Here is a 27,826-nt window from a genome sequence, read left to right as displayed (position 1 = left end):
TTATAGGAAACATGAGCCGAAAGATTAGTAATCATGCTGTATCTCGGCTTAAGCAGGACTATATACGTCTGAAAAGAGATCCAGTGCCATACATAACTGCAGAACCACTACCATCCAATATACTTGAATGGTAATATCATTTATTGCTGAGCGCTACATCAGAGTAGTAGGCTAAAACCTTATTTTGGAAAGGTGTACACACTGGGGCCACAAACCAGGGGCGAATCTCCAGCATTTTTATGGGGGGTAAGATGGCTCCATATCTGCATAGTCATTGGGCATGGGCTATTTAATTTTTTTTTTCCACAAATTACTAGGGGAGACAATTCGCCAAATAAAGATGTCCCTGTCCAGGACATTCTAGCCTATTAGTAGTGTCCAGTAAAATTATTGATGGGGAGCTTTTTTCATTCTCTGGAATTAGGGTAAGATACCCAGTAGCTTGGCTGTTAATCACCACCTCTTCCCAATAAATATCTGTTTAGCTTGGATATTCTAACCATATACACCACTAACATTTTTAAATGCACTGGTAGTTAACCATGAAACTTAGCTTAAGTTCAGACACCCACTTTGGTAAATTTTGTTGTTGTTCATATTAGCCTATTGATTTACAAATAAAGTGAACATAGACCTACTGCTACATTTTTAAATGCACTGATAGTTAACCATGAAACTTAGCTTAAGTTCAGACACCCACTTTGGTAAATTTTGTTGTTGTTCATATTAGCCTATTGATTTACAAATAAAGTAAACATAGACCTACTTCTTGATACCTTTTTTAAATTTCTTTACATATAATAATCATTTCTACTGCAAATTCAAATTTGAGCTCTAGAAAATCACAAAAATATTTCTAGTTTTTGGATATAATAAAGACTTAAAAATTTGGCTTGAAACTCAAAACAACCAACCTAGGCTTTACAACATACAGAATTTGCAATAGATATGATTATTATATCTGACAAGAGATTAAAAAGGCATTGAGTGATATGTTCATTTTATTTGTAAGTCAATAATATGAACAATGAAAAATTTACCCACACTTTATGATTAAGCCTAAAATTGAGCATAGGATTTTAAAGTTAGAATTACATAGGCTATCTAAATTATAGATAGACCATATCTAGAATACATTCAATCTATGACAAATTTGCAAAGAATAATGACTATATTAAAATAGGCTAAGATGTAAGGGTATTCATTTAGTCTAAATTTAAATGTCAAATAAAGGCTTCTCAAGATTATAGAAAGCAACTGCTTAAAAGCCCAGTCATAACCATCAGCTTATCCTAACTTTTTGAACTATATGATATGTAGGATTAAATGTCTTCTATCCATGATTATAAAAGATGCATTTTAATAAAATATTTGTCTAAAACTAGGCACTCCAAGTGCTATTACCTTAGTTGAGCAAGGCTAATGAAACATTTAGGAGTAGGGTAAATTTTTAGTAGTTCAATTCATTATAAGGAAACACTAAAATTCTGGAAGCTATCTTAAAACATTCCAAAATACTTACAGGTTGCTTTAATTCACCCACACACCCCCCCCCCTTAACAGACAAAGGGAGACATCCCCCTTATAGCCCAAACTATACATACTCTTTGTATTTATAATTTTGCAATTCTTTTCTTCCAGCCACTTGTTTACTTTAAGTGTTGAATTAATAAGAAGGCAAAAGTTGTGATATTGAAAACAAATAGAAATAAAAAAAATTCTTACAAGTGAAGCCTAACTGAAAGTCTATACAAAATTTGTAGAATTCTAGTACTTCCTCTAAACAAATAAAGCCTGCACAACAAGTAGTATGCCCACTTATGCTGATTTGTAACCATTTCAACTCTGGGTCAAACTGATCTTACTGGAATGAAAGAATCAACAAAAAATGCTTCAATACACAATCATTTTCTTAGGATTAATTCAAAAAACTTTTCCACAAAACAAATTTTGTTAAGAAAAGTACAGAGCTCCCTTAAGCCAAAAATGAGTAGAAATAAAGTTAAATAATTGTTCTAGCATAATGTAAGCTTATGCTAAATTATTGAATAGTCAAAAGTTAGTCAACAGAGTCAGCATAAGTTAGCAAACATTTTTTTTTTTTAGATAATCTTTCATTTGTCATCAGAGCTTTAAGCTCTATCTGCATTCCAAATTTTTTCCATTAAGCCCAGTCATAACCATCAGCTTATCCTAACTTTTTGAACTATATGATATGTAGGATTAAATGTCTTCTATCCATGATTATAAAAGATGCATTTTAATAAAATATTTGTCTAAAATTAGGCACTCCAAGTGCTATTACCTTAGTTGAGCAAGGCTAATGAAACATTTAGGAATAGGGTAAATTTTTAGTAGTTCAATTCATTATAAGGAAACACTAAAATTCTGGAAGCTATCTTAAAACATTCCAAAATACTTACAGGTTGCTTTAATTCACCCACACCCCCCCCCCCTTAACAGACAAAGGGAGACATCCCCCTTATAGCCCAAACTATACATACTCTTTGTATTTATAATTTTGCAATTCTTTTCTTCCAGCCACTTGTTTACTTTAAGTGTTGAATTAATAAGAAGGCAAAAGTTGTGATATTGAAAACAAATAGAAAAAAAAAAATTCTTACAAGTGAAGCCTAACTGAAAGTCTATACAAAATTTGTAGAATTCTAGTACTTCCTCTAAACAAATAAAGCCTGCACAACAAGTAGTATGCCCACTTATGCTGATTTGTAACCATTTCAACTCTGGGTCAAACTGATCTTACTGAAAGAATCAACAAAAAATGCTTCAATACACAATCATTTTCTTAGGATTAATTCAAAAAACTTTTCCACAAAATAAATTTTTTAAAGAAAAGTACAGAGCTCCATTAAGCCAAAAATGAGTAGAAATAAAGTTAAATAATTGTTCTAGCATAAAACCACCATAAATCACTATCAATAAATTAATGAAACTCAAAATGAAGAGAAATTACAATAAATAGCCAAGTTAAATTCAAAACAAACAAAAATCAATGTGGGTAGAGCTGATAACCCCAATGTCTTCTCAAGGTTAAAACATTATTCATGCTTTACTAAAAAATGAAAAAAAAGACCATTGAATACAGTTTAATTGACATGTACTGATGTTTATTCTTTAATGTTTTGATAATATCCTATTTATGAAAGTAAAAATTGAAAACATTTAAAAATTTCTGCTAATTTTTGGCTTAATGGAGCTCTTTAATTTTCTTCGAAAATTCTTTTGTGAAAAAAGTTTATTAAGATATACAGGTATAAAAAAAATATCTGTTTATTTTTTTGACATTGTCTTATGTGCTTAATTTTATATCTTTTTGGCTTTTTCTATAAGAATTTGTAGTGTGGGTTGCTAATTGTATGTTGAAGAAACTTTTTCAGCAATTTTTAACACTGACACAAATGGTATTCTTAATTTAGTTTTATGACTAATTTGGTATAATTATTATATAATTTATTTTGTGATAGTTTTACACCTGGAAGATTATTTGACATAATTTTCGCTAATTCTTGGCTGAATAGAGCTCTCTACTATTCTTTGAAAAACTTGTTTTGTGGAACTTGTCTGTTCATTTTTATTGGCATAGTCTATTTCATGGAGACATATTGTATATTTTTTCAGTTTTTCCTATAAGAATCCATAATATGGGTTTCGGGACTTCTACTTTTGAACTGAATTAGCTCCTTTAAAAGTCTCAATTATATTTATAGCTATTGTAGAGACGTGTCACCTTTGATATTGCTTATATGCCCTTTTGAAAACCCAAATGTATACAGTTTTTTCAGTTTAAGAATGTATTAGCTTCTTTAGTTACAGGAGCTGTAGTGATAGTAATAATAGTATACACATAGTGCCTTTTGGCTAGTTCAAAATCCCCCACAGCTTATCCTTAAAGGTCTAACTTAATAATATATAATTTGTTCTTCAGATATTGCTTTGTCACCTTTTTGAAAGTCCACCTGCTTATAGTTTGTTTCGAGTTAGTTCAACATCTTCCTAAATATTCCTTAAATCCTTCACCCTAATACAATTAGCTTGCATAATAGCAATAGTTGCATCAGTATTGGCAGCAGTATGTACATAGCACCTTTGGTTTCTTCAATATCCCCTTCAACATACACTACTGCTTAATATCAGCAACCAATCCTGCAGCTTTTTTATGCATCCCCTTGACAACCTATGTGGGCATAGTGTATTTTGAATTATTTCCATGCAGATTTATACATCTTAAATTGTTTGCCTTAATACCCTTGGTTTTAATAGTAGTAGTAGTAGGCTAGTAGCAGATTAATAGTAGTAAATAATTAATAATAGTAGCCCAAGCTTTAGTGGCAGTAGTAACAATGGTAGCAGTAGTAGTAGTATGAGTAGAAGTTGTAGCATTATAATGTAAGTATTTTCTTTTGGTTAGTTCAACATCCCTCACAACAAGTCTTGTTAGTTTCAACTTCACAAACCAAACTATTCCTAAGATATTGTTGTTACACCCTTTAAACAACCTGCATACAGATGGGGTGTTGTGATTCAATTCACCTTCCTCCATCAAAATTCCTTGATAATTTCACCTTCAAAACCCTTAGGCATAATTGTAAAAGTTGTCACAGTAGTAGTATTGAACTCAATATTAATAGTATTGAATAGCAGTACTACTACTGGCAGGAGTAGTATTAACATGTTGCCTTTTGATGAGTAGAACATCCCTCTCATCAAGTCCTGGAAGTTCCATCTTATAACAATTAGCCATTGCTATGACATTGCTGATATATCCTTTTGATAACCTGTGTGTTTGTATAGTTTTTGAAATTTCGTCTCAATGCTTTCATCTTCATCCTTACAAGTACTTTCAATAGAAGTAGTAAATATAGCAGTAACAGTAGAACTAGCTGTAATGTGCATATATTGCCTTGTGGTGAGATAATCTTCCCCTTTAAGCATTCTCTGAAAGTTCCAACTTAATACTCAAATTGATTCTTGAGATATGCTATTTGGACAATGGGCATGCACATAGCATCTTTTGATTTTGTTCAAATTTTCCTCAATACTGTAAATGTAGTAGTCTGGTAGCAGTAATGGTGTTAGTTGTAGTAGTATTGGTAGCTTGCAAATATTGCCTTTTTGATCATCTCCCTTATCATTTCCTGAATTTTCCAAATTAATATATTCAGTGTCTTACACCCTTTTGGAGATATGCATTCGGATGAAATGTCTTGAATTAGTTTAACACTCCCCTCAACATTCTCTGAAAGTCTCACCTGAATGCTTTTCATCTTTTTGGAAAGTGAATTTCAAACATGCATACCTTTCTCAATAACATTTATAATGTGTGAACAATGAACAAATGGCCTAACTTACAGCCCTTGTTCTGAGGACTGTGAGGAGGTTTATATCTCCTAAGACATTTTTACTTTACCTTTCAACAATGCAGAACAAAATAGCTCTCTTAAAATTTTGATTGGCATTTTTTGGGGAATAATAGGCTTTGACGGGGGGGGGCTGATTGCCCTCCATTTCCTCTTGAGTCTTAAAAATGGCGCTAAAACTTCTGACTTTCAATCAAATGGGCTATTTCTAATCCAGGGTTTATACAACTATCCACTCAATAAAAACCTTATATGCCCCAAGGCATAACTAACAACCCTTGTTCATAGGCTCTGGGGGATTGTGTCCACCCTAAACACATTATTAAAAGATTTTTTGACAATTGGTAACAAAATGGCTGTCTCATAATTTCAATTGAATGGGTTTTGGGAAAAAAGGATATCTGGTAGGAGAAGGGGGGCTAGTTGCTCTCCATCCTGTATGACTCTTAAAAGGGAACTTGAACTATACATTTCTGTCAAATGAGCTTCTTCTAATGTTCCATGACCACCCTTTGCATAAAAACCTTAAATTTTCCTGTGGCATAACTTACAATCCTCGCCCATTAGCTCTGGGGGATTGTGTCCACCCCAGGGGCGGATCCAGGGGGGCAATCACCCCCCTAGACGGGCTGTAATTATTTTTTTACTGCACTCGCGGAAGTCTGCATTAACGCACGTTTTAACTGCTGTAACTAGACTATAAAACCTTTTTACATTACGTTCATTCCACAGCTTTTCCACTATCAAGCTAGCCTCGAGTATTTTTTGTCACCTCACAGCATAGCAACAGTTCACCCAGTAAATTTTAGCTAGTTCTCGTCTCCCTGTTTGATGTAAACATTGGAAGTGGGTGGGGTTGCACAACGCAACCAAACCTGAAGTGTCAAAAACAAACATGATGTCGGGAAAACGCGGACAAAAGACGCTTGACAGCTTTGTCATTTCAAAGTCTCGCAGAATAGATAGTGTAACTGTAACTGCAAATAGCTCTTCAATTAGTTCTGTTGGAAGTGGCGAACACGGGCAAATTCCTAACATTTTCAAATCTTCTGTTAACCCCGTTAGCGTTCAGAGTGATCATCCAACAACACCCCCGACCCTGTTTCCGGAAAACGATATTGGGATCCACATCGGTACAATGCATGCCATTGACGACCGAATAAAGTGCAAGCTTCTGGAGAGGCCATGGAAACTCCCGATTGGATGCCAAATGCCGTATTCTGTTCATTTAAAGCGGGGGAAAGACGAAAAAAGGTACTTGAACGATTCTCATTTGCAGAGTTTCCACTGGCTTGTATATTCTGCTGCCCAGAAAGGCCTTTTTTGCAAATACTGCCCTCTTTTTGTAACTGGGGCTAGCGGGGGTTCAAACAGACAGGTTCCCCTACAAAAGCTGGTCACAAAGCCTGTCACAAAATTTGCGAAGTTACTGGGAAAAGATGGAGACCTGACAGTACATGATACTTCCCGGTACCATCATGACGCAGTAGAGGCTGGGAAGTCGTTTCTAAGAGCCTACCATTTTCCACACGCATCTGTAAATAATCGCGTCAACGAACAGCGAATGAAGCAAGTAACAGAAAACCGAGAGAGGCTAAAGCCAATTCTGGAATCAACCATATTTCTAGGAAGGCAGAATATTCCACTGAGGGGCCATTGGGATGATGACAGCTTAAACTTGGATGACATGCCGCTTTCCAATGAAGGAAACTTCCGAGAACTACTACGTTATCGTGCTGAAAGTGGCGACAGTAAATTAAAGGAACAACTGAAAACATCAGGAATAATTGCTATCGACATCAGCAAAACAACTCAAAACCAGTTGATTGACTGTTGTGCGAAAAGAAGTTATAGGTGCCATTCTAGAAAGAGTAAAGTCAGCAAGGTATTACAGCATCATTTTTGATGAGACAGCAGATGTGTTACATTCATCGCAACTTAGTTTAGCTCTCTGCTATGCCTTTGATAACCATAGACGTGAGGACTTCATAGGTTTTTTTGACGTTCATCATGCCACCTTTGAACCTTCCACTGCAGATAAAGAGCCGACTGTCAACGGAAAAGTGATTGGCCAGCTAGTTCTAAGCCTTTTAGCTGAAATGGGTTTGAATTTGTGTTGGAATCGGTATGGATGGGTGTGCAATGATGGTATCAAATAACTGTGGTGCTGTAGTTGAAATTCAGAAAAAAAGCTAAAAATGCGTCTCATTGTCCCTGCTTTAACCACGCCCTGAATCTTTCTTTGTCAAGAAGCTTAGCTGTTTCGAGCATCAGAAATGTCATAGGCATTATAAAAGAAGTTGTTGCATTTTTTAATGAATTTGCGAAGAGAAATTACGTCTTGAATAAGGTTCTAGAAGCTCACGGGAATCGGCGAGACGAGGTGGATCGAGCGACACGATTCGCTTAGGCAGTTTGTGTCCGAACTTCCAAAAATCATCCAGGCTTTGGAACCTATTAGTCACTGGAGTGAATCAGTGACCGCTCCGGAGGCAAAGACGCTTGTCACAGCGTTACATAGTGCGGAATTCATGGTTTCCCTTCAGTGTCTACACAGTATTTGTGCTCTGACCTTGCCTCCTAGTCGGCTATTCCAGAAGAAGACTTTGGACTTGGGCGCTGCCGATAGCCACGTTTCCGATCTTTTGGAAATTCTTGCAAAGCGACGGGAAACGTGTGACGAAGAGTTCGCATTAGTATTCGAGCAAGTAAAAGAATTGTCAGATAAAATCCAATTGGCTGTTGAAGTTCCAAGGATTACACAATAGACAGGTTTATCGAAATAATCCTCCTTATACTACGCCTGAAGAATATTATCGACGTGTTGTATTTATACCTATGCTCGACTCAGTCATAAGTGACTTAAAGAGCCGATTCTCAAGAGACACGCTGAACTCTTTCTGGTTTACCGTACTGTTGCCATCAAATATTATGAATTGTACGGATGATTTGCTGCAATCTTCCGTCAAAGAGATCTCTAGCATGTACCGTCAACTTCTTGGCTTAACCGTGCCGTCTACCAGGGCAACACTTGAACTGAAAACCTGGCTCAGAGCACAGAAGGGGAAAAACTACACTCAATGGTTTGGCCCTCCCTAATGTGCACCGCAACATCGATATCAGCATTGACAGAGTAATCGACAGGTTTGTGAACAGTGGAACCAGGAAGCTTGAATTTGGCTTGTAAACAGTTGTCAGTTGATCAAGTACAGTTTTTGTAATCATTATTGTAATATATGAAAACCACATTTTGGTTAAACAATAGACTGCCGGGGAAACTTAAAACGTAAAAAATAAAGTCAGCGTTGTGGCCGACAAAAAGGACACTACCCCCACTCTTTTCGGAAAGAATCCCCCCCCCCTAGAACGAAAGGCTGGATCCGCCCCTGGTCCACCCTAAAGATATTGCTAAATGATTTTTGGACTATTGGTAACATAATGGTTATTTCATAATTTCAATTGAATATATTTCAGGAAAAGAGCTTGTCAGGAAGGGGGGGGGGGATTGGCTAGTTGCTCTCCATCATGTTTGACTCTTATAAGGGAACTATAACTGTATATTTCCATCAAATGAGTCTCTTCTAAAGTTCCAGGACCACCCCTTTGATACAAACCTTATATGCCCCTGTGGCATAACTTACAACGCTTGCATTAAAGTTTGTGGGGGGTATAGTCATCCTAAATGACAATCGCTTTTGTCTATTAAATGGGCACCAGCCCTTTGAGTTTCCAATCAAATGAGTGATTTTCGAAGTTTTTACAACAACAAATAGCTATCTGAACATTTTTATCAGATGCATTTTTGGAAAATATGAGGCATGGGTTTCTGCCCTCTAATCACACTGAATCTTAAAATGGGCACCAGAACTTCTAATTACCAATCCAATGAGCCTCATCCAAAGTTCAAATGGCCACTCTTTCTATAAAAAACCTTACATGCCCTGAGGGGATAACTTACAACCCTTACCCTAAGGGCCGTGGGGGGGGGGCTGTCTTCTGCAAAGACATAATTTATTGATCTTTTAACAATGCTAAACAAAATAGCTATCTCAAAATTTTGAATGGATGTGTTTGGGGAAATGATGTGCGTGGGAGGGGGTCGGTTGCCCTCCAATCACTTTCAACTATTAAAAAGGGTACGGGTCCCTTCAATTTTCAATCAGATAAGCCCTATTCAAAGTTTTTATGACAACAAATGACTGTTGTATAATTTTTATCAGATGCATTTTGGGAAAATACTAGGTGTGTGTGTGGGGGGGGGGGGGTATCCGCCCTCTGGTCACTTTATATCATGAAAAGGGCATGGAACTTCTGATTATCAATTCATTGAGACCCCTCCAAAGTTCTTACAACCACCCTTTTTATAAAAACCTTATATACCCCCAGGATATAATTTACAACTGTTGCCCTAAGGGCTGTGGGGGGGGGGTCATCTTCAAAGACATAATTCCGGGACTTTTAACTACGCTGAACAAAATGGCTATCTAGAAATTTTGATTGGACGTGTTTGGGAAAACGGTGGGCATGGGAGGGGTGTTGGTTACCCTCCAATCACTTTTAACTATTAAAAAGGCCACTGGCCATTTGAATTACCAATACAATGGGCCCTTTTTGAAGTTTCTGTGACAACTTTTTTAATACGAAGTGTCCTGGTCTAAAAAAAAATACATTGGGCCTATATCACTCTTTGCTTAGGCAGTGCTATTGCTCTGTCTATGATTGACAAACTGTGCTCTGAGCTCAAAAGCTGCTTCATGAATGTTCTTCCACTGTTAGAGTTAATTTCTGCATTAGATGTAGGTTAGCTATACTTTCTTGTTACTTGCCAGTTTAGTAAATTATATGGAATCTTACTATGACGTAACGATGCTAAACTTCACAGTCACGTAAAAGAATTGTCAGTAGCATATTTTGAACTTTTAAGAAATATACATATTTTATTGCTCTGCTTGTCATAACTGCTAGTAACGAGATGCTTTTCTACACTGATTTAAACATATATTAGATCAAAAATGGACCATATATGCTCAGTGATCTGGTGCTGATGTTTAGTGAAAAGCCTCCTGTTAAATCCTGAGATCTAGATGCTATTGAGGATATTTTTGGAAAATGAAAAGATGTTGATTCCTAGTGCTGCAGTAAAACTGTAAATTGATTTTTCATATCATTTCTACACCTATCATTAGTTGCTTTTAATTGTTTCTTAATTTTATTAGCCCATTTTTAGGGAGGCCTCTGCCAGCCACTGTAAAGATGTATTGCTCTTAAATAGCTCTTTGGGCCTGTCACTTTAGTGGGCATGCAGAGTTCGCCTCCCCTCTCCAATTAGTTCAAAGTAAAATGACACAGAATGCTCTTTTCCAATATACTAATTCGAGCTATTGCAAAGTCAATTTAAAGTTAGGCAGTTCCACATTGATATTGTTTTTTTTTTTTATTCCTTTTTTTTATATTGGCAGGGCTAAGATGAAAACATGCCATTTGATTTAGGCTGTTCAATTTTTTTTTTTAAACATTTTTAGTTTTAATTTTCTCATTTTAATGTAAGTATATATATATATATATATATATATATATATATATATATATATATATATATATATATATATATATATATATATATATATATATATATATATATATATATATATATATATATAGCCTATATATATACATATATATCTATATATATATAAATAAGTTGTCTGTGGATCGTGGATCAGGTGACGTCATGTTTCTGTGTCGGCTGACGTCATGAAATTAGTTGTCGTCATTTTTGTTATGACGATGCTTAGTATATTGTAAAACACATTAATTTGGTTAATAATATACCATTTAAAACACCAAAATGAACATGCTGGAGTAGTCACTCGGTGAGAGAGGGTGTCAGAACGGAGAATGAAGGTCCCAGGTTCAAATCCTGGTTAGGCTAAAAAAGGTAAAAAACTAAAAACTAAAAAAAAAACTGAAAAACTAAAAAAAGGCAAAAACTACAAAAAAAACTAAAAACTAATAAAAAAAATAAAAAAGCTAAAAAACTAAAAAAACTAAAAAAAGGTAAAAAACTAAAAAAAACTAAAAAAAAAAACTAAAAAAACTAAAAAAAAACTAAAAAAAAGGAAAAAACTGAAAAATAAGCTAAAATAAAGGTAAAAACCAATAAAAAACTAAAAAGAAAAAAAGGAAAAAACTAAAAAAATTCTCATCTAAAAAACTAAAAAAACTAAAAAAGGTAAAAACTAAAAGAACTAAAAAAGAAAAAAATAAATGACGACACTCAAAGAGAAAGCGACCAGGACAAAAGGAATGTTCGATTAGCAATCAACAAAGCACCGGGACACAGGGAGTATAAATGACGACCAGGACATAAGTAAAAAAAAAACTAACAAAACTAAAAAGAAGGTAAAAACTACAAAAAAACTAAAAAGAAAAAAAACTAAAAACTAATAAAAAAACTAAAAAATCTAAAAATCTAAATAAACTAAAAAAGAAAAAAAAAGGAAAAAAATAAAGGAGAAAAACAAAACTAAAAAACGAATGTATATACAGACCGGGACACCGGGATACAAATGACGACCGGGACACAGGGAATATAAATGACGACCGGGACACAGGGACACAACTGCAACGGGGACGCCGGGGGGCACAGGGGGATATAAAGGACGACCGGGACACCGGGACAGGGAATGGTCGATTAGCAATCACCATCAACAAAGCTCAAGGGCAATCATTAGAATCATGAGGTATAGATCTGAATACGGATTGTTTTCCCATGGACCATTATATGTTGCATGTTCAAGAGTCGGTAAACCTGACAATCTATTTATATGCACAGACAATGGGACAGCAAAGAATGTTGTATATTCGCAAATTTTACGTCTATCTATCTATATTCACAGGTGGGACATAGGGACACAACTACAATGGCGCGTAACTAATATGGCGCGTAACGACTTACGCGCGCGGGGGGGCTTGGGGGGTGGGGGCGCGAAGCGCCCCCACCAACTAGGTGTTGATTGGGGTGGCGCGTGTCGCCACCCCAACAGCTAGTATATATATATATATATATATATATATATATATATATATATATATATATATATATATATATATATATATATATATATATATTCCTGGTGTTGTGCTGAAGATGGCCCTTGGACGTAGGGCCGTCTTTTAAATATTCACTGAATTGAATTACGCTGTCTTGAAAAAAAAAATTACCTATTGTTTGTATGTTGTGTTTGTTTGATATGGAAAGGCAGTATGTTCTTCATTGCTATTTATATTTATAAAAAACAGAATTGAATTGGGAATCAAATGGCATAAGCCTATTTCTTTTTTTCAATTCGATTTCTGTCTTACATTATAAATTTGCCTAAAATATATCACCCAAAATGAAAAAAAAAAGAATTGTATAAAAAAACAGAAAAAAAAAAAAAATGGTGGCCTATGTCTTTTACTGAAACTGAGCTAAATTACAAGTTACTTTTGTTTGAAAAGATTGACCGAGAATTGAATTGATAATTTTAGCAAGAAGAAGCTGAAGCAGTATGTGAAGAAAAAAAAATCATAATAATTTCACCTTGAAGCTTAAAGATTTTGGATAATCTGACTTGATAATTGAATGTTGAACCTGAAATATTAAATGAAATTGTGTTTGACTATCAAGAACATAAGATACCGTTTATCTTCATACAATCCACATAGCCCTTTAGAGCTCAAAATGAAATTTCTGATTGTATTGATTAGAATATTTGGAAAGAGTGTTGAAAAGTAAAATGCTTCGCGTGTTAATCATTCTAATTGATAGAAACAAGCTTATTTTACCAATTTACTCAACATCAGATGCATTCATATTGTGATTTATCCAGTTGATTCGTGTAGACTAGCTAACAATAGAAAATTGTATTTGTTAGGTTTAATTTCCATATGTTTTTTTTTTATTATGAAATTTAAATTTGCTAGCTTGAAGATAAACCATGTATTTGATGTGTTTTTCAATGCTGTTTTAAAATGTAATAACCACCACAATTAGAAATCTCAGTTTGTACCTTCAAAGAGTCTCCAATCTAAATGGTGGCATACAGTCCCTTATGATTTTTGATAGCAGAATTAGAATAAAAATCTACCATTTGACTAAAGAATTAATGCTCTTTTAGTATTTACATTCATCTATTCTAAATACATATATTTATTATAGTTGAATAAAGTAAATTTCATAATTCAACATCAGAAATAAAATCTTGCTTCTCATTGTTCTTTGCATTATCATAAGTATCAAGGAACAGAGAAACATTTTGAAGCCTCTCATCCGGGACCTATCTTAAGTCTATTCATACCTTAAAATGTGAATTATCTAAAAAAAATTTTAACTATTAACTTTTAGGGCAGGACCACTTTTTTTGTCAGTGTTGCCATGTTGAACCATGGAAGTAAATAAGTAGAGCTAATTAGTTGGGGGCACGAAAGTGACAACTATATCTTCAACAGAAAGATAGACCCTCTTAACCTACCTACTTACTTTTACTTCTTGTCCTGATCAGACTAGAGGCTGCTCTGTCTTGCACAACATTGATAATTTCACCAACAGTCATTTTACATGCTGCATTGTGATGTACAATGGCTTCAATATGGTACAACCAGTCCCTAACGAAAGGGCCAGAAGCCACTAACAGCTGTTTTGTGCTATATCTTTTCATCTTATTTTATGTTGATTTTTCACCTGTTTCCTTTTTTTTAATTGTGTACCTACTGCTACCAAAAGCTATATATGTAAGTCTTTTTACGTAATAATTGAGCTCCCAACTGTTCTTAAATATTAAAATACATGTGATTGTTTAAGTTTCCACTTAATCAGTTCAATAATCAAAATTTACTTTAACTGTCTTTTGTGCTTTAAATTTCTTGATTGCAGTTCTTGAGTCCCTGGTAATATTGGATAATGTTAAAATTAAAAAAAAATTAACTTAAGAAGTTTTTATAGGTGGTCATAATAAATCCATGCATTTGAAATAGATGACTCTGTGATATTAACGTAGCATTGAACTATCATTGCAAAATTATGCTACACAAAATTTTTTATAGCGTAGCAAAGCAAAGAGCGTAGCGTAGCAAAGAGAATCAAGGTGCACCTTTAAGGGTTTAAGAGGAAATTTGAAATAGTACCAATTATTTTATTTGGGAAGAGCATTAATGGCCCATGAAAGAGTGTGTTTATTTTTTAGCTAGCAAATTAACTAAAAAAAAAAAATCTTTATTGGTTTTTTATACAGCTAAGGACTGATAAAACTCTCTAGATGGCTGACCTTATCTAAACAACAATAGTAATAATAAAAGAAAAAATTGCACTTTCACTTTGGTACTCTTTAGTTTAACTAAATATTATCGTGAATAGGCTGTTTGCTAAAATCTTGGTATTGGCTAAATATCAATGTGAATGGGCCTTCAGTTGGGGAAAATTGATTTCGAAGGTTATATTCTCCTTTTTTTTCAACAAATGTTGCTATTAAAAAATTTGAATAAATTTTCTTGTGTTACTGTCAAAACGACGAAGGACTGTGTTAAAAAAAATGAATGAAAGAATTTGAAAACTGTCATAATGTAGCCAAAAGTCACTGAAACTTAGACATGGGCCAGTTAAAGGCAATTGGTAAAAAAAAGCTTAGCAGAGCAGCATAGACAAAAATGAAGCATGAATTTTGCTTTAATTATACCTAGTTTAAATAAAGAAATGCCCAAGAATGTTAACCAATAACTAAATTTATTTTAGAAACTACTCAGTAATTCAGATTTATATCAGTTTAACCTAATTGAAGATTTTGGCTGTCCACAGATGCTTTGTTTTGGCGGGAAACAATGGGGAGGCAACCTGTAATAGGTAACTCTTCCAGGAAGAGTTTAAAGCCTACCGAAGCAAACAAAACCTAGGAGAATTATTGATTAGTCAGACCAGTGTAATGTTGTGTTGTTTACTAGGCTATCGTTTCCTCGAGGGGTGCCACTTGTCACCCTGCAGCATTATTTGCAGTCATGGTTGTGGTTAAGCAGATTTGTAAAAGGTCCATCTTGACACCAATAAGTAGTTACGCAAGCAGGGTTTATCTTTTGGAGATAAAGAGAGATGGAGGAGTATATGACAGAGCAGAGAATTGAAATATCCTCTGTCGAAAAATGTTTATCCAAGGCAAAATTTTGTATCCAAGCTAAGTTTCTAGCCTTAATCTGTCTTCAGGTGGTAGGTATCACAAGATCATAACTTTTCGAAGTGAACCATGCCATTTCTACCCAAAACCTCTTGAATTTCGTTATTATATCTATAATTTCATATAGTTTTTGAGTAATTCCTCTAACCCCTCCAAAAGAGACAAAATTTATTCGCACATTCTTACTTACTCAGTCAAAGAAGGGTAAATCATTCAATTTATTTAGTGTCAAAATATAAAATTTATTTCTTTTTCTTTCAGGCATTATATAGTGCAAGGACCACAAGATAGTCCGTATGAAGGTGGTTATTACCATGGAAAACTGGTCTTTCCCATAGATTTTCCCTTCAAACCCCCTAGTATTTATATGATCACCCCAAGTGGAAGGTAAATATCTTCTATTTTCCTCCCCACCAATTTTTCTTTCACAAGTAATATTAGTTGTGTTGTCAAATGTAATTTTATGGCTTAAGTTTTAAGTTAACGTTTAATTTAAGTCTGGTTAAATTGGATCATGTATTTGTGTAACTTAAGAACTTTGCTATTTGTAATTTGATTTCAAAAAGGGCAATTTGATGGTGAAACTCCAGATATTACTGACATTTTTGCAATTGAGTCAATAAACAGGATTTCTAATATGGGTTAAGGAACATAAAAATTTAAGGTAGATTCCTATATTTTGAAATGATATTGTTGTATACAGGCCTAGAAAAAAAAGAACTCTCAACATAGAACTAGCAAAGAAATCAGGATTTAAAAGGAACTGAAATTCTTTCTATGGGCTGGGTTTTAAGTTTATAATTGGTCCTTGGTTTGTCCAATGGTTTAATCGGGTTTATAAATTGATTTTAGCATAATTTCTTAGGATTTGAAAGGAACTGAAAATCTTTCTTTTGTGCTGGGTTTAAATTTAAATTTGGTCCTTGGTTTGTTTAATGGTTTAATCGTGTTTTGAAATTAGTTTTTATGATTTTTCAGGATTTAAAAGGAACTGAAACTCTTTCTGTGGGCTGAGTTGTAAATTTAAATTTGGTCCTTGGATTGGTTAATGGTTTAATCGTGTTTTTAAAGTGGTTTTCAGCATGATTTTGGCGTATTTTTTTTTTTTACCTTTTCTTGTTTTTTCTTTCCATTTTGTAGAAAACACTAATATTAACCGAAAACACAATTTATTATCTATTTTCATTGATTGGATAAGCAGTTAATTTTAACTTGAATGTAATAAACCTGTTCAGTATTGTAAAGTTGACTAAATCCTCAGCCTGATACTCGTTTCATGTATCAATTCAACAATATTACTAGAAATGGGTATATTAAACATGAAATTGATTTCTACAAATCGTATTTATTAATAATGTTAATCATATTGAGTTAGTCAAATATTGTATTAATTGCCAGAAATTAAGTGTATTAATATAGATGTTAAACAGGTGGAAAGTTTCAAATTTTATTGGAGCAGATAAATAATGTTTAAAAGATAAGGCAAAATAAATGACAAACAAGTGTAATAATTTTGTGGTTAATTTTGGCAAACAGTGTAAGTGTAGCTGTAAAAAAAGAAAGAAAAAAAATGCAAATGTATGCCTGTAAATGAGGGTGATTACAATAAATTTACAGAATGCAAAATCATAGATGCTATCTTAATTTAATGAACTATATTTTTATTGAAAAACAGACGAAACGATGTCACTGACATGAAGGCTCAAAATATTTCAGGATTGGTATATATATATATATATATATATATATATATATATATATATATATATATATATATATATATATATATATATATATATATATATATATATATCTATATATATATATCTGCTTCTAATCTATGTATATTTCTGCTTCTAATCTATATGCTAATGATTAGTCTCGTCATATCCTTGTTATTGGGTTGGAAGGAGCCTTAGTTTGCAGTGTCTCGTTAAAAAATGTTTATTTTGATTTAATTGGATTAAGAATTGTATTAATAATTTTTTATTCTTTTATCCAGAGACAATTCAATGGCGATTGTCTTGTGAAATTTTCTTACGAGTTTCTTATACTATGTGTTAACTTCTAACCTACTCAATATGCCCACGTAAAGTATTCCCCTATCTTATCTTTTGCTTGGGTTTGAAGGAGCTTTGGTTTGTGGTATCTAATAAAAATAATTTTTAATTTGTTTTAATGGATTCAATGAGTTAATAATTTCACTATTAAAAATGATTTTTATCCATCGATATTTAAATGAGGATTGTCCAGTGATGTTATCTTATGATTCACTTCACAGTATGTAGGAATTTCTATATTTATTTCATAAGCTCATGTTTAGTCTTGTCTTTCCCCCCTTTTCTGACTTTGGTTCGAAGAACATCCGTTTTCGATGTCTTTTGTGAAAGTAATTTTTATTAATTCTAATGGTTTTAATTGATTGACTAAATTGATGATTTTAATTGGTAAAAAATATATTTTCATCGAGAGGTGGGTCTTTGGGGATTCTCCAGTTTCTTGTGAATTTTATGTAGCAGCTGTGTGTTAATATCTTTATCTAATCCATTAATCTCACTTAAGGTTTCGTCTTCTCTCCTAGTTTTAAATTGGCATGGAAAGAGTCCCTGTTGGTTGTATCTCATTGTAAATAAGTCAAACCAAATAAGAATAAGGAAAAAAAGAACCACTAAAGAATTAATGAGTAACTAATCGTTACAACTAAAGAATTAGTAAAGGATATAATTGAAATTAACCATGGAATTAAATAATCAAAGGAACAGTCAGAAAATTGTATCCAAAATCAGGCAATTTTCATTTTATACTGCGCATTTGATTGTGTAGATTGATCCCGTTTTCAAGCCTCTATCATTCACTCACTCTGGACGTCTTTTGGTTGCTATAAACTAACTAGAACCAGCTTTTTGTACTTTATTGAGACTTGAAAATAATTTGAATCTTGAAAGTTGCACCTATGTTTTGTATATTGTAATTTAAAGTTAGGATTTTTCAATCCTTTGCCTGCTTTTAGGTTCAGAGTCAATACAAGGCTTTGTCTGTCCATAAGCGACTACCATCCTGACACCTGGAATCCTGCGTGGAGTGTTTCTACAATTCTTACTGGTCTTCTTAGCTTCATGGTAAATAATGAATTTTTCATAATTTTGATTGTTTCATTTAGCAAAATTTTTAATTTTTCCAGCAATTTCAGCAAAGAAATTTCCCTTCAAGGTTACTACTAGGTAGGCTATTACAAGGTTTCCTAATTAATTTAACTTGAAATTGATTCTTTGAAAAATCGTCTTTTGTTAATTTGACTAATAGCTCTGTGTGAGATCTTCTTGGTTTTCTCATAATTTGCATTATCTAATTCAATGAAACATCTTCATTTTAAAATTTTTGATTTTTCTAATTTTTAGTTTTAATTTAGTTATTTTTAATTTTCAATTTATTATTTTTTGAAGTGTCTTAATTTTTCCCGCTGTAGCTTATACACCCGTTTCCAAGTTATGTTGAGTCCAATACTACAATTTGAAGTTAAACAAATTTAAAAAGTTGATAAAGTGAATACCAAAAAGATATGCATTTGAATGTATTTTTTTCAATAGCTAGCACTGTAATTATTTTAATTGAAAAAAAAAATTGATTCTGACTAACTTAGTTCTGCAATATAAACCTAATAGGATCTCTTTCCTATTTGAATATCTCTGTTACTATCATTAGTACTGGTGTACCATAGAATAAGGCTAGAGAATAATTTTGAAAGGATATAATTTTCTTTTGAAAATTAGAAATGACCAATGAAAGACAATATTGGCCTTTTTCCTACAAATAGTACATTGGTTACTAATAGTTGGAACCGGGTGTCCAGATTTAGTTTCTTTACCCTTTAAGTTTTTGCTTAAAAAAAATTTTCAGTTTGTTCCATTGCTAAAGCCAGTTTCAAAAATGCTAATATTTTAATGCTCCTAGAATTTTTACTATTGTATTGTTCGGTCTTTTTAATTAGATTGGCCATTGCTGAAATACAACTTGAAATATACCTGAAGAAGTGCATCAAAGAAAATTCAGTTTTGAACAAAGTTTTGTTTTTAATCTGGATTTTATTAATCCCAATGAAAAACTGGGCAACTGAACCCAGAGTTCTTATTTCGCCAAAAATATTATATTGAAAAAAAAAAAAAAACAAATGACCAGTGTAACAACACAAACACAGAAACAAATCCATACCATGAAAATAAAATAAATAAAAAAAAGACAGAAGGAGAAAGGAAGACTGTTTTCCTACTTTAGTAATTTAAATAGATGCACAATCAACCGCAAAGAATAATCCATGGACAGGCAGTCGTGTCGTAAGTAAGTATAAGTCGTCATGTACCGAATATTAAAAAACAAATAAAATAAATAAGACAAATAGTTCAAAGGTGACCACCCAGCACAAGGGCTCATCAGGAGAATACACACCTGCCTATAAAGGCTCGGCACTTTAAATTCCCTACCCAGGCAAGTGGCGTGCCTACCATAAATTCCCTATGTATGACTAATAATATGACCTCAAGCTCCCTAAATCTTCTACTAACCTCAAACGCTTTTTAAGATAATTTGTACCTTATCTTGTTTTGTCCTGCAAAAACTCATGTCTCGTTCCTAAAAAATAGTCTACGGTCATTTTCAGTTATACTTATTACATTCTGAGATATATATTTACCAGTGTGTTGTCACATGGTGTGTTCACAGTTTTATTTAAAAATATGGGTTTAATACATTCATGGCAGATGCAGATGCAGTTGGTCCTGCAGTATTAACCTGCATCCCTGAAATTATCATTAAGAATGTACATGAAAACCTAGGGTACATTAATTAACGTCAGATGCATGGTAAGACAAGTTGTACCTTTTGTTGTCTTATCTTCAAAAAAATATTATCTGCTTCCTCCTTGTTTAGATTTGTTGTTACATTTATTAAATTGTTAAGTATTCAATTACAAATATGTTATCACGTGTTATGTTCACGCATTTATCGCAAGTATATGTTTAGTGCATTTATTATAGACAACGTCACGTATGGTACTGCATTAATAACCTATGTGTCTAGAATTATCATTAAAACGTAAATGTGGAAATGTCTGGTTTCTCTTACCGCACCAAGAACAGTGAAAAGGAAATATGAATTTTGGGGAGTTTTGGGGAGAAATAAAAACAACGATGCTTTGTCAGTTAGTGTTCCGTATTGCCAAAATAGTTTGAGAATCTACCTGTGTGCATCCACACCGAGACTAAAACTGAAATGGTACCCCTACAAAATGATTCTTGCCATACACTGAAAATAATAGAAAAAAAAGAAATAAAATAAGAAACATTTTTGTTTCTTAGAAATAAAATCAGAAACAGGTTTGAATCGGTTATTTCTGAACTTATAAAGCTGTATATATCTAAAGTATGAAACATTTGCGATTCGCATTTTGATGGGAAAAAACTCCATATGTGGTTATACAGCAAAACATAAGCTTAACGTACGGCTTTCTTTTGAAGGTCTAGTCTTTTTTAGAATCAACAGACTGATAATGTTTGAAGTCTGTGGACAAAAAGTGTTGCCAAAGTGAACCAATTAGCTTTGCTTATTTATTTTCACGGTTCAACGTGGCAACACTGACAGATACGTGGTACTCCCCTTAGGCTTTTGAAATACCCCAAAAACAGATCGTAGAAAATTCCGGTTCTCAAGTATGAATAAACCTAAAACGGGTAAAGGGGGTTAAATAGGGATTTTTTTGGTGTCCTTGACATTTGAAGATACTCGGTATATTTCACATTAAAATTGAATTATTTTTTATTTTTCTTTTAGCATTAGTGTTTCCTGTTATGTATTTCATCAGCTTTTTACCCTCCCCCTTCCCTCTCTTCTTAATGAACATAGTTATGTAAAAGGGATATCTGTAATCAATGGTGTATCTAGGACTTTCGTCCGGAGGGAGGGTGGTTACAAAAAAAAAATGAAAAACACATCGAAAATTTTGTTGTATGCATTTTTGTTATGTTTTTACGAGCTGGTAAAAATTTTGGTGGGAAGGGATTCACATCCTGCACCAAATATTTATCTAATCGGATTTAAGTTTATTTGCTTAAACTCTACAACTTTATCGTTACTTTCATCTGTATACCGGATACAATAGCTTAAAGATAGTTTTGATTTTTCTTCTGTTTTTAACCTCCTGGATTACCAACCAGGATTAGCTTTTGTTCCACTCGCTTCGTCAAGGTTGGACCCGAGTTTGAATTGTAGAAACACTACAAATCGCATATTAGTGTAGTGTGATTTGTTACTAAATTGTGCATTGCAAAAATGGTGTCCTTGGTATTTTAAAGTACTCTATATGTGGTTGTGTAGTTTAGCAGCAGAAAATAAGCTTAAACATTTTTCACCAAACAGCTTAAGAAGGTGTAGCTTTCCTTTGAAGGTGTAATTCTTTTGGGACTCTACAGACGGATAATGCTTGAAGTCTGTGGAAAAAAAAATATTGCCAAACTGAACAAATTACTTTTTCTTGTTTATTTTCACGATTCACCGTGGCAACGCTGACCAAAATGTGGTACTGTCCTAAAAAACTCGTAATTTTTAAATAGCCTAAAGAAATATCTTTGAAAATTGTGGTTCTTATGTATAAATAGACTCAAAACGGATCCAGAAGAGGGGGACAGAATATGAGTTTGTTTTGATGTCCTTGGCACTTTAAGACGCTTGAGTTAGGGGTAAGCTACTAACATATCTTTTTGTCCAATCACGGCTGGTCCTGTGAAGTAAGCAAATATAAAGCTGAATTTTAAAGCTATAAGTTGTAGCGCCAGTTAGTATTGCATCAATAAGCTAGTGTGTTTATCTACAACTATCATTTAGACATTTACATATAAAAGTCTCATTTTTGATCTCATGGCAAACAAAACCATATTTATGTGGAACGGCTCTACTTGTATACAATTATTGAAGTTTTTTTTTTTAGCTTGAAAAAAGCCCTACATTAGGAAGTCTAGAAACATCAGATTATGAAAAGCGGAACTGGGCTGCTGCCAGTTTAGAATTCAATCTGAAGAAAAGTGTAGTCAAAGAACTATTCCCAGAAATTTATGAGGTAAGATAGAGCTAATCATTGGTTTTTGACTGCCTTTAGTGCTGGGGAGAGCTAATTTTGTTTTATATTTTTAGACAAGCACAGAAACATTTTGGCTTAACGGCTTGTACCGTTCTCATTCTACTCAAAATCTTGACATATTTACGATCTCATTTATAACTCATTAGAATAATAATAACAGGTCTAATTTTTGCCAAGGAAAGTCTTATAGCACATTTTTGAATAATACGCATCTCAAAATAAATAAAACATGTTAATACTCAGCCACCCTCCACTAAAAAACAACCTAAATTACTATTCTTCCTTCACCACCGCATTAACTTATATACAAACCTGAACTCATTTAGAAACGATATTTTTTTTCTTTACAATGGTCTGCAGGATCCACAGGAAATCAAAAGTAGCGTCCCTTTTAGTAAATAATTTCTTAAATGAGAAAGCTACTGGAACTCTACAAGAATGTTTACTACATGTCAAGTTCCTAAATTACATTTGCGAAAACGGCAATCCATTTCAGAACCCTTTCTTTCACAAACTCTTTTCCATTGCTGAGTGGTAGACAGTTAGCTCGAATTTGAAATCAAAAACCTCATAAGTTGGAAATGAAACTTATTTTCTACCTGTAAATCAATTTGTAAGTGATTCATCCTTTTCTGGTGGTCTTCTTCCCTATTAAGGAAAATCTAGGGTAATCTTGCTGATTCCAATGTAGCTTATATTTAATACAACCACAATTTTTTCCATTTTGACTGTAGCATCACCTACTACGCTGCGTATACAAACTGTCTTACTAACTTATAGCCAATATCGTATCTTTTGCGCCTTTCTTCTTCGTCTAAGCGAAAATAAGTCAGCCTTTTTAGGCTTATATTGCCGTATGCTTATGCTTTATTAATTAATGTATACTTAAGTAGTAATTAATCTCTAAGTGTGTTGCATTTGTATTGATTCTACCTCTGTGGCCGACTGCTCTCAAGCTCACCATGCCCTCAGAGCTCACCTCGTTAATATATTATTGGTGGAAGTTGAAAAATCAAAATGTATTTATGCATCTTGCTATCTTCTCTACTTGAAAAAGTTGAATTACGTAAATTTGCTGATGAAACTGCTTTGTATATCCATCTCTTCAGTTTGATATGCTCTCTTTGACCACCTTCTCCTGATAATATTACTCTCGAATGTTAAAGTTTTTTGCTTCATATCAAGTTTTTTGCTTGATTTCAATTTTTTTGGTAACTTTTTTATTTTACCCTTTTTTCATAGCATGGATCCCTTTTACCTCAACTGTCTTTATCTTTCTGTAATCTAATACTTGTTTTTATTTGACTAAATAAACTTCTAGTGCATTCAACAGAATCTGCTGAATGGACCTACACTCTCTTTCCAAACTAAATTTCTGAATGGGTGCCTGTTGTTGCATTTGTCTTTTCCGTATGTGCAATTTGTGAACAAGCAGAAAGGATATGTTTTAAATGTTCCAAGTGCAAAGACATCAAGGAATTAGCTATGCTTAGTGGCCATAACAGGATTAAAGCAATTGTACTTAGCAAAATAGCTGAAGCAGTACTTAATAAGACGGCCTTCGCGTGCATCCAGACCATGTGCGTGACATTTTGGGAGAAATTTAAGGTGTATTTCTGCTGTTCTAACAAAACAAAAATCTTATCTCATTTGAGATATAACCACAGGTGACTTCTGGGTTTAGAGTTTTGTATTAATGTTCATTTGCTATTCTCTCTTTTTCTCGTGGGATGTATGGTGGTAAAACGATTAGAATGGGAAATCCGTCTAATTTTTTCTTCAAGTCTTATATTTAACGTCGTGTAAGTTTAACTTATATAGTATAAATTTATTTGACATCCGTCAAGCCACTTCCTGGGAAGGGCTTATCCTTTTGTTCATAAGCTATATATGCAATAATTTAATTTAATATCCCGTGCCCACATTTCTACGGAAATAGATAATCCTAGCAGAATTATCTGGCTCTAGTTTCTGAGCCCTTGCGTATGAAACTACGTAATCTTTCCTCCTCGATCCCACTCACGAATAGTCAAGGCTCATTTAATGTAATGTATGTATACCAGAAGACACTGCTTTTTGTAAAAAAAAACTTATTTTGCCAATTAGTTTTTTGTGCGGAAATTGACCCTCATTTGTTGGTTGATATCCTTTTTACTTATTTTCACTTATAAGTTAGAAATCTAACTGTTGCTCTGATGTCAAATCAAAATTTAAGAGTATCTATTTCGTCAAAAAGTCTTCTGAAATGCTCCAGTTATAGTGAATTCTATTCTACTTTTAGAATATACAAACACAGAAATCGTCAGATTTATTATTTTTCTAACTTCCAACATCCTTCTGTAAAAGTACCTTATCCCTCCCCCTAACGCATCTCACGATTTCTCAAGACTCTTAAAATCGAACCTGGTGCATACAAAAAAAAGATGTTTAGCATTAAGTCGATACATTTCTTTATGTTAAAGATTTCTTTTTTTATGTAGAAAATGTCAGATGAAGTTCAAAGGAGAAAATTGGAAGCTGAAAATGCAGCCAAATCAGCATCAGTTGAATCTGGAAGTCCCTCTGCTTCTTCACACATAGTTGGAATAACAGATAGGCTGCAAAGCTGTCTCACAAATTTCGGAGTTTTAGCGTGCGTGATTGCATTCGGTTGGGTTGTTCAGTTTGTTCTCAGTTCTATTGACTATTGATGTTTCGCTGTAATAGAGAATGGGAAACTGGTATGGATCAAGTTATTTGATAAGAAGACAAAAAGGCATCTAAAATATATTTAAAAACCTTAAAAAGATTTTTTTTTAGTTTTTCTTTTGTTTTAAACTCAGAGGTAAATGACATTGCGCCAAAAGACTCAATGTCTATATTTCTACCTTTTTTCATTAGCCTACTTTCGGTATGCCAGTATAGCACTAGCCGTTTATCCAGAAAAAGTATAATAACAAAGTTTTTGCATAGTTTAAGGACTTTGAGATTGAATTCAAAGAAATTTTTTCCTTTAGTCATAATGGAAATTCTTAAAAATTAAAATTAAACTTGATTTGAATTTTATAATTTTTCTGGGCAACGTTGCCCTATCGGCGGTGCTAGTAGTTTTTACTAAACGTATCTTAAAGAGCATTTAAGATACTTTAAGGAAACCAATCTTTGAGCATACTTCTCAGTGCTTAGTTTCCCATACTCTTTGCTGCTTTAAAAGAGTATCTGGTCCTAGTGGTGAAGGCCAAGTTTATTTAGTTGTTTTTCTTTTGTTGTTATTAATGTGCAAAATTCCTTCTTAATGAATACATATATTTTTTGTTGTACCAAGCTATGCGCTTAGACAGCTCAGTAGGGTGAAGCACCTCTTTTCAGACAGGTACACCTTCTAAACATGACGGAATGTTTTACCTGACAAAAAACGAAGAAGAAAAAGCAGATTTTGGAAACTTTCATCTTTAACTATAAGTTGGACAAACCAATATATCTGGGAATTTTTGTGACTAATGTACAGAACTCCTTCCTAATGAATTTGTTCTAATCCAACTATCCATATAAACAGGTCAGTAGGGTTGAAAAGTTCAGCTGGTTCGCGTTTGGGAATTGGACTGACCTAATGACGGCAAATATGGCGAGTTCTGGATACGATTTTTGTCTGTGAAATACTACTCCGAACTCCTGTAGGAGTATTAGACACAGGAGTACCATTGGTCGTTCTCTTAAAAATAAGGCAAGAGGTTCGGACAGGCAAGTATATCCTCTGAATCTGTCGAAGTATCTATCTTGACAGACAAACAAACAAAAAGAAAAAGCGCATAGATATGTTCCGACAACCCATTGAAACAACGAACATCTCTTCATTAAATCACAGCTTCAAAATAAATATCAAACAGAATCAAGGAAGAGAGTGACGCTATTAATTTTTGTAAATGATTTTTCTTTGCTTTTAATAGCAGTTTTGGGTTTAATTTTGATTAATTTTATTAATTTTGAAGTTTCGTTGAATGAGGTCAGAAATTTTGAAACCATTTAGTTTTCTGGCAAATGGAGAGAGACATTGACGAGACATGTTTTTAACATATTATGTATCTGACAAAGTGCATCTCTTGATAAAAAAGGTAGTTATGAAAAGGCATATAATTGAGGGCTTTGTCTTTCAAACATCCATTGAAACAACCTATGCTCATTTATTAAATCACACATTCTATTGGATCTCAATCGAAACACACCCAAAGAGTTACGTGTGGCCATGGATATTTTTGATAATGAAATTACCCGTGAATAATAAAAAAGGTCATTAGTGTAACTGCAAGAAAAAACAGACTTTTAAACTGCATGAAAACAGACTTATTTTCCGTCCAAGGTAATTCAAAACCGCGGCTTTGGAATGCTTTGCTCAAACACATCATTGACAATGAATTTATTAATCTCCTATCTGAGCTTTGTTTGAATTTAACTGAAGGTATTGTTCGACTGGGAGAATTTTCCACGTGTTGAATTGTTGGGGGGAGGAGGAGGGAGGGGATTTTTCATGTTAGAATGAATTTGATTTGCGTTTCTTGTTCCAACTCTTTGGATATGCAACCAAGAAAATTCGTTGAGTGATTAATATGACTTTGGGGCATAGAGCAAATTAACTCAGTCTGTTATTAACTCCATTTCGGAAAGCATAACATTTAAAAAAATTAGTGGTTGTGTTTTTCGATGAGGTGCATTATCATATTCCTCGATTTATCAAATTTATCCCCAATGACGGTTATTGAAGAGGAGAGGTAATTGGGAAAGCTGTTTCCCAATTTCACGAGGCTTACTGAATTGTAGAGTTATTTTTATATTGAATTACGATGCTGAATATATTTTTCAAGAAATTCTTGGTGATTTCTACCAATATTAAACTTCACACAAGAACAAAAAATCTTATACGCCCCACTTACTAAACTACCCCAGGTTAAATCCTTCCCGGGACAAGTAAACTACCTATTGTTCTCACGGATTGGAAACATGGATAGCAAGGGCCATAAAAAGAGACAAGACATATTAAAGAGTAAATTACAAAACACTTTGATATGATACAAGATGTGACCTTGGCTTGTTTGGATATTAAACAACAAAAAAACAAGTTTTTTTTTAAATGAAAGTAAGGA

General features: G+C 33.5%; 1 protein-coding gene across 1 annotated transcript; it reads left to right on the top strand.

The window, feature by feature from the left end:
- Window positions 1-26,008, top strand: LOC136027014 (ubiquitin-conjugating enzyme E2 J2-like). Its single transcript, XM_065703916.1, has 5 exons — window positions 1-130; window positions 15,845-15,970; window positions 18,594-18,702; window positions 22,560-22,688; window positions 25,190-26,008. The coding sequence occupies exons 1-5, from the start codon at window positions 12-14 to the stop codon at window positions 25,397-25,399; spliced, it is 693 nt and encodes a 230-aa protein (XP_065559988.1). The 5' UTR covers window positions 1-11; the 3' UTR covers window positions 25,400-26,008.
- Window positions 26,009-27,826: the final 1,818 nt, after the last annotated feature.

Source organism: Artemia franciscana, chromosome 5 (assembly GCF_032884065.1).
Source record: "Artemia franciscana chromosome 5, ASM3288406v1, whole genome shotgun sequence".
Classification (NCBI taxonomy): domain Eukaryota; kingdom Metazoa; phylum Arthropoda; class Branchiopoda; order Anostraca; family Artemiidae; genus Artemia; species Artemia franciscana.
This window is presented reverse-complemented; position numbering and strand designations above follow the sequence as displayed.

Bases quoted from the DNA above. Each gene is read 5' to 3' on its own strand.
- LOC136027014 (XM_065703916.1), top strand. From the start codon at position 12: ATGAGCCGAAAGATTAGTAATCATGCTGTATCTCGGCTTAAGCAGGAC. The intron at 18,703-22,559 runs GTAAATAATGAA...TTTTTTTTTTAG, and splicing joins CTGGTCTTCTTAGCTTCATG to CTTGAAAAAAGCCCTACATT. The intron at 22,689-25,189 runs GTAAGATAGAGC...TTTTTTATGTAG, and splicing joins TATTCCCAGAAATTTATGAG to AAAATGTCAGATGAAGTTCA.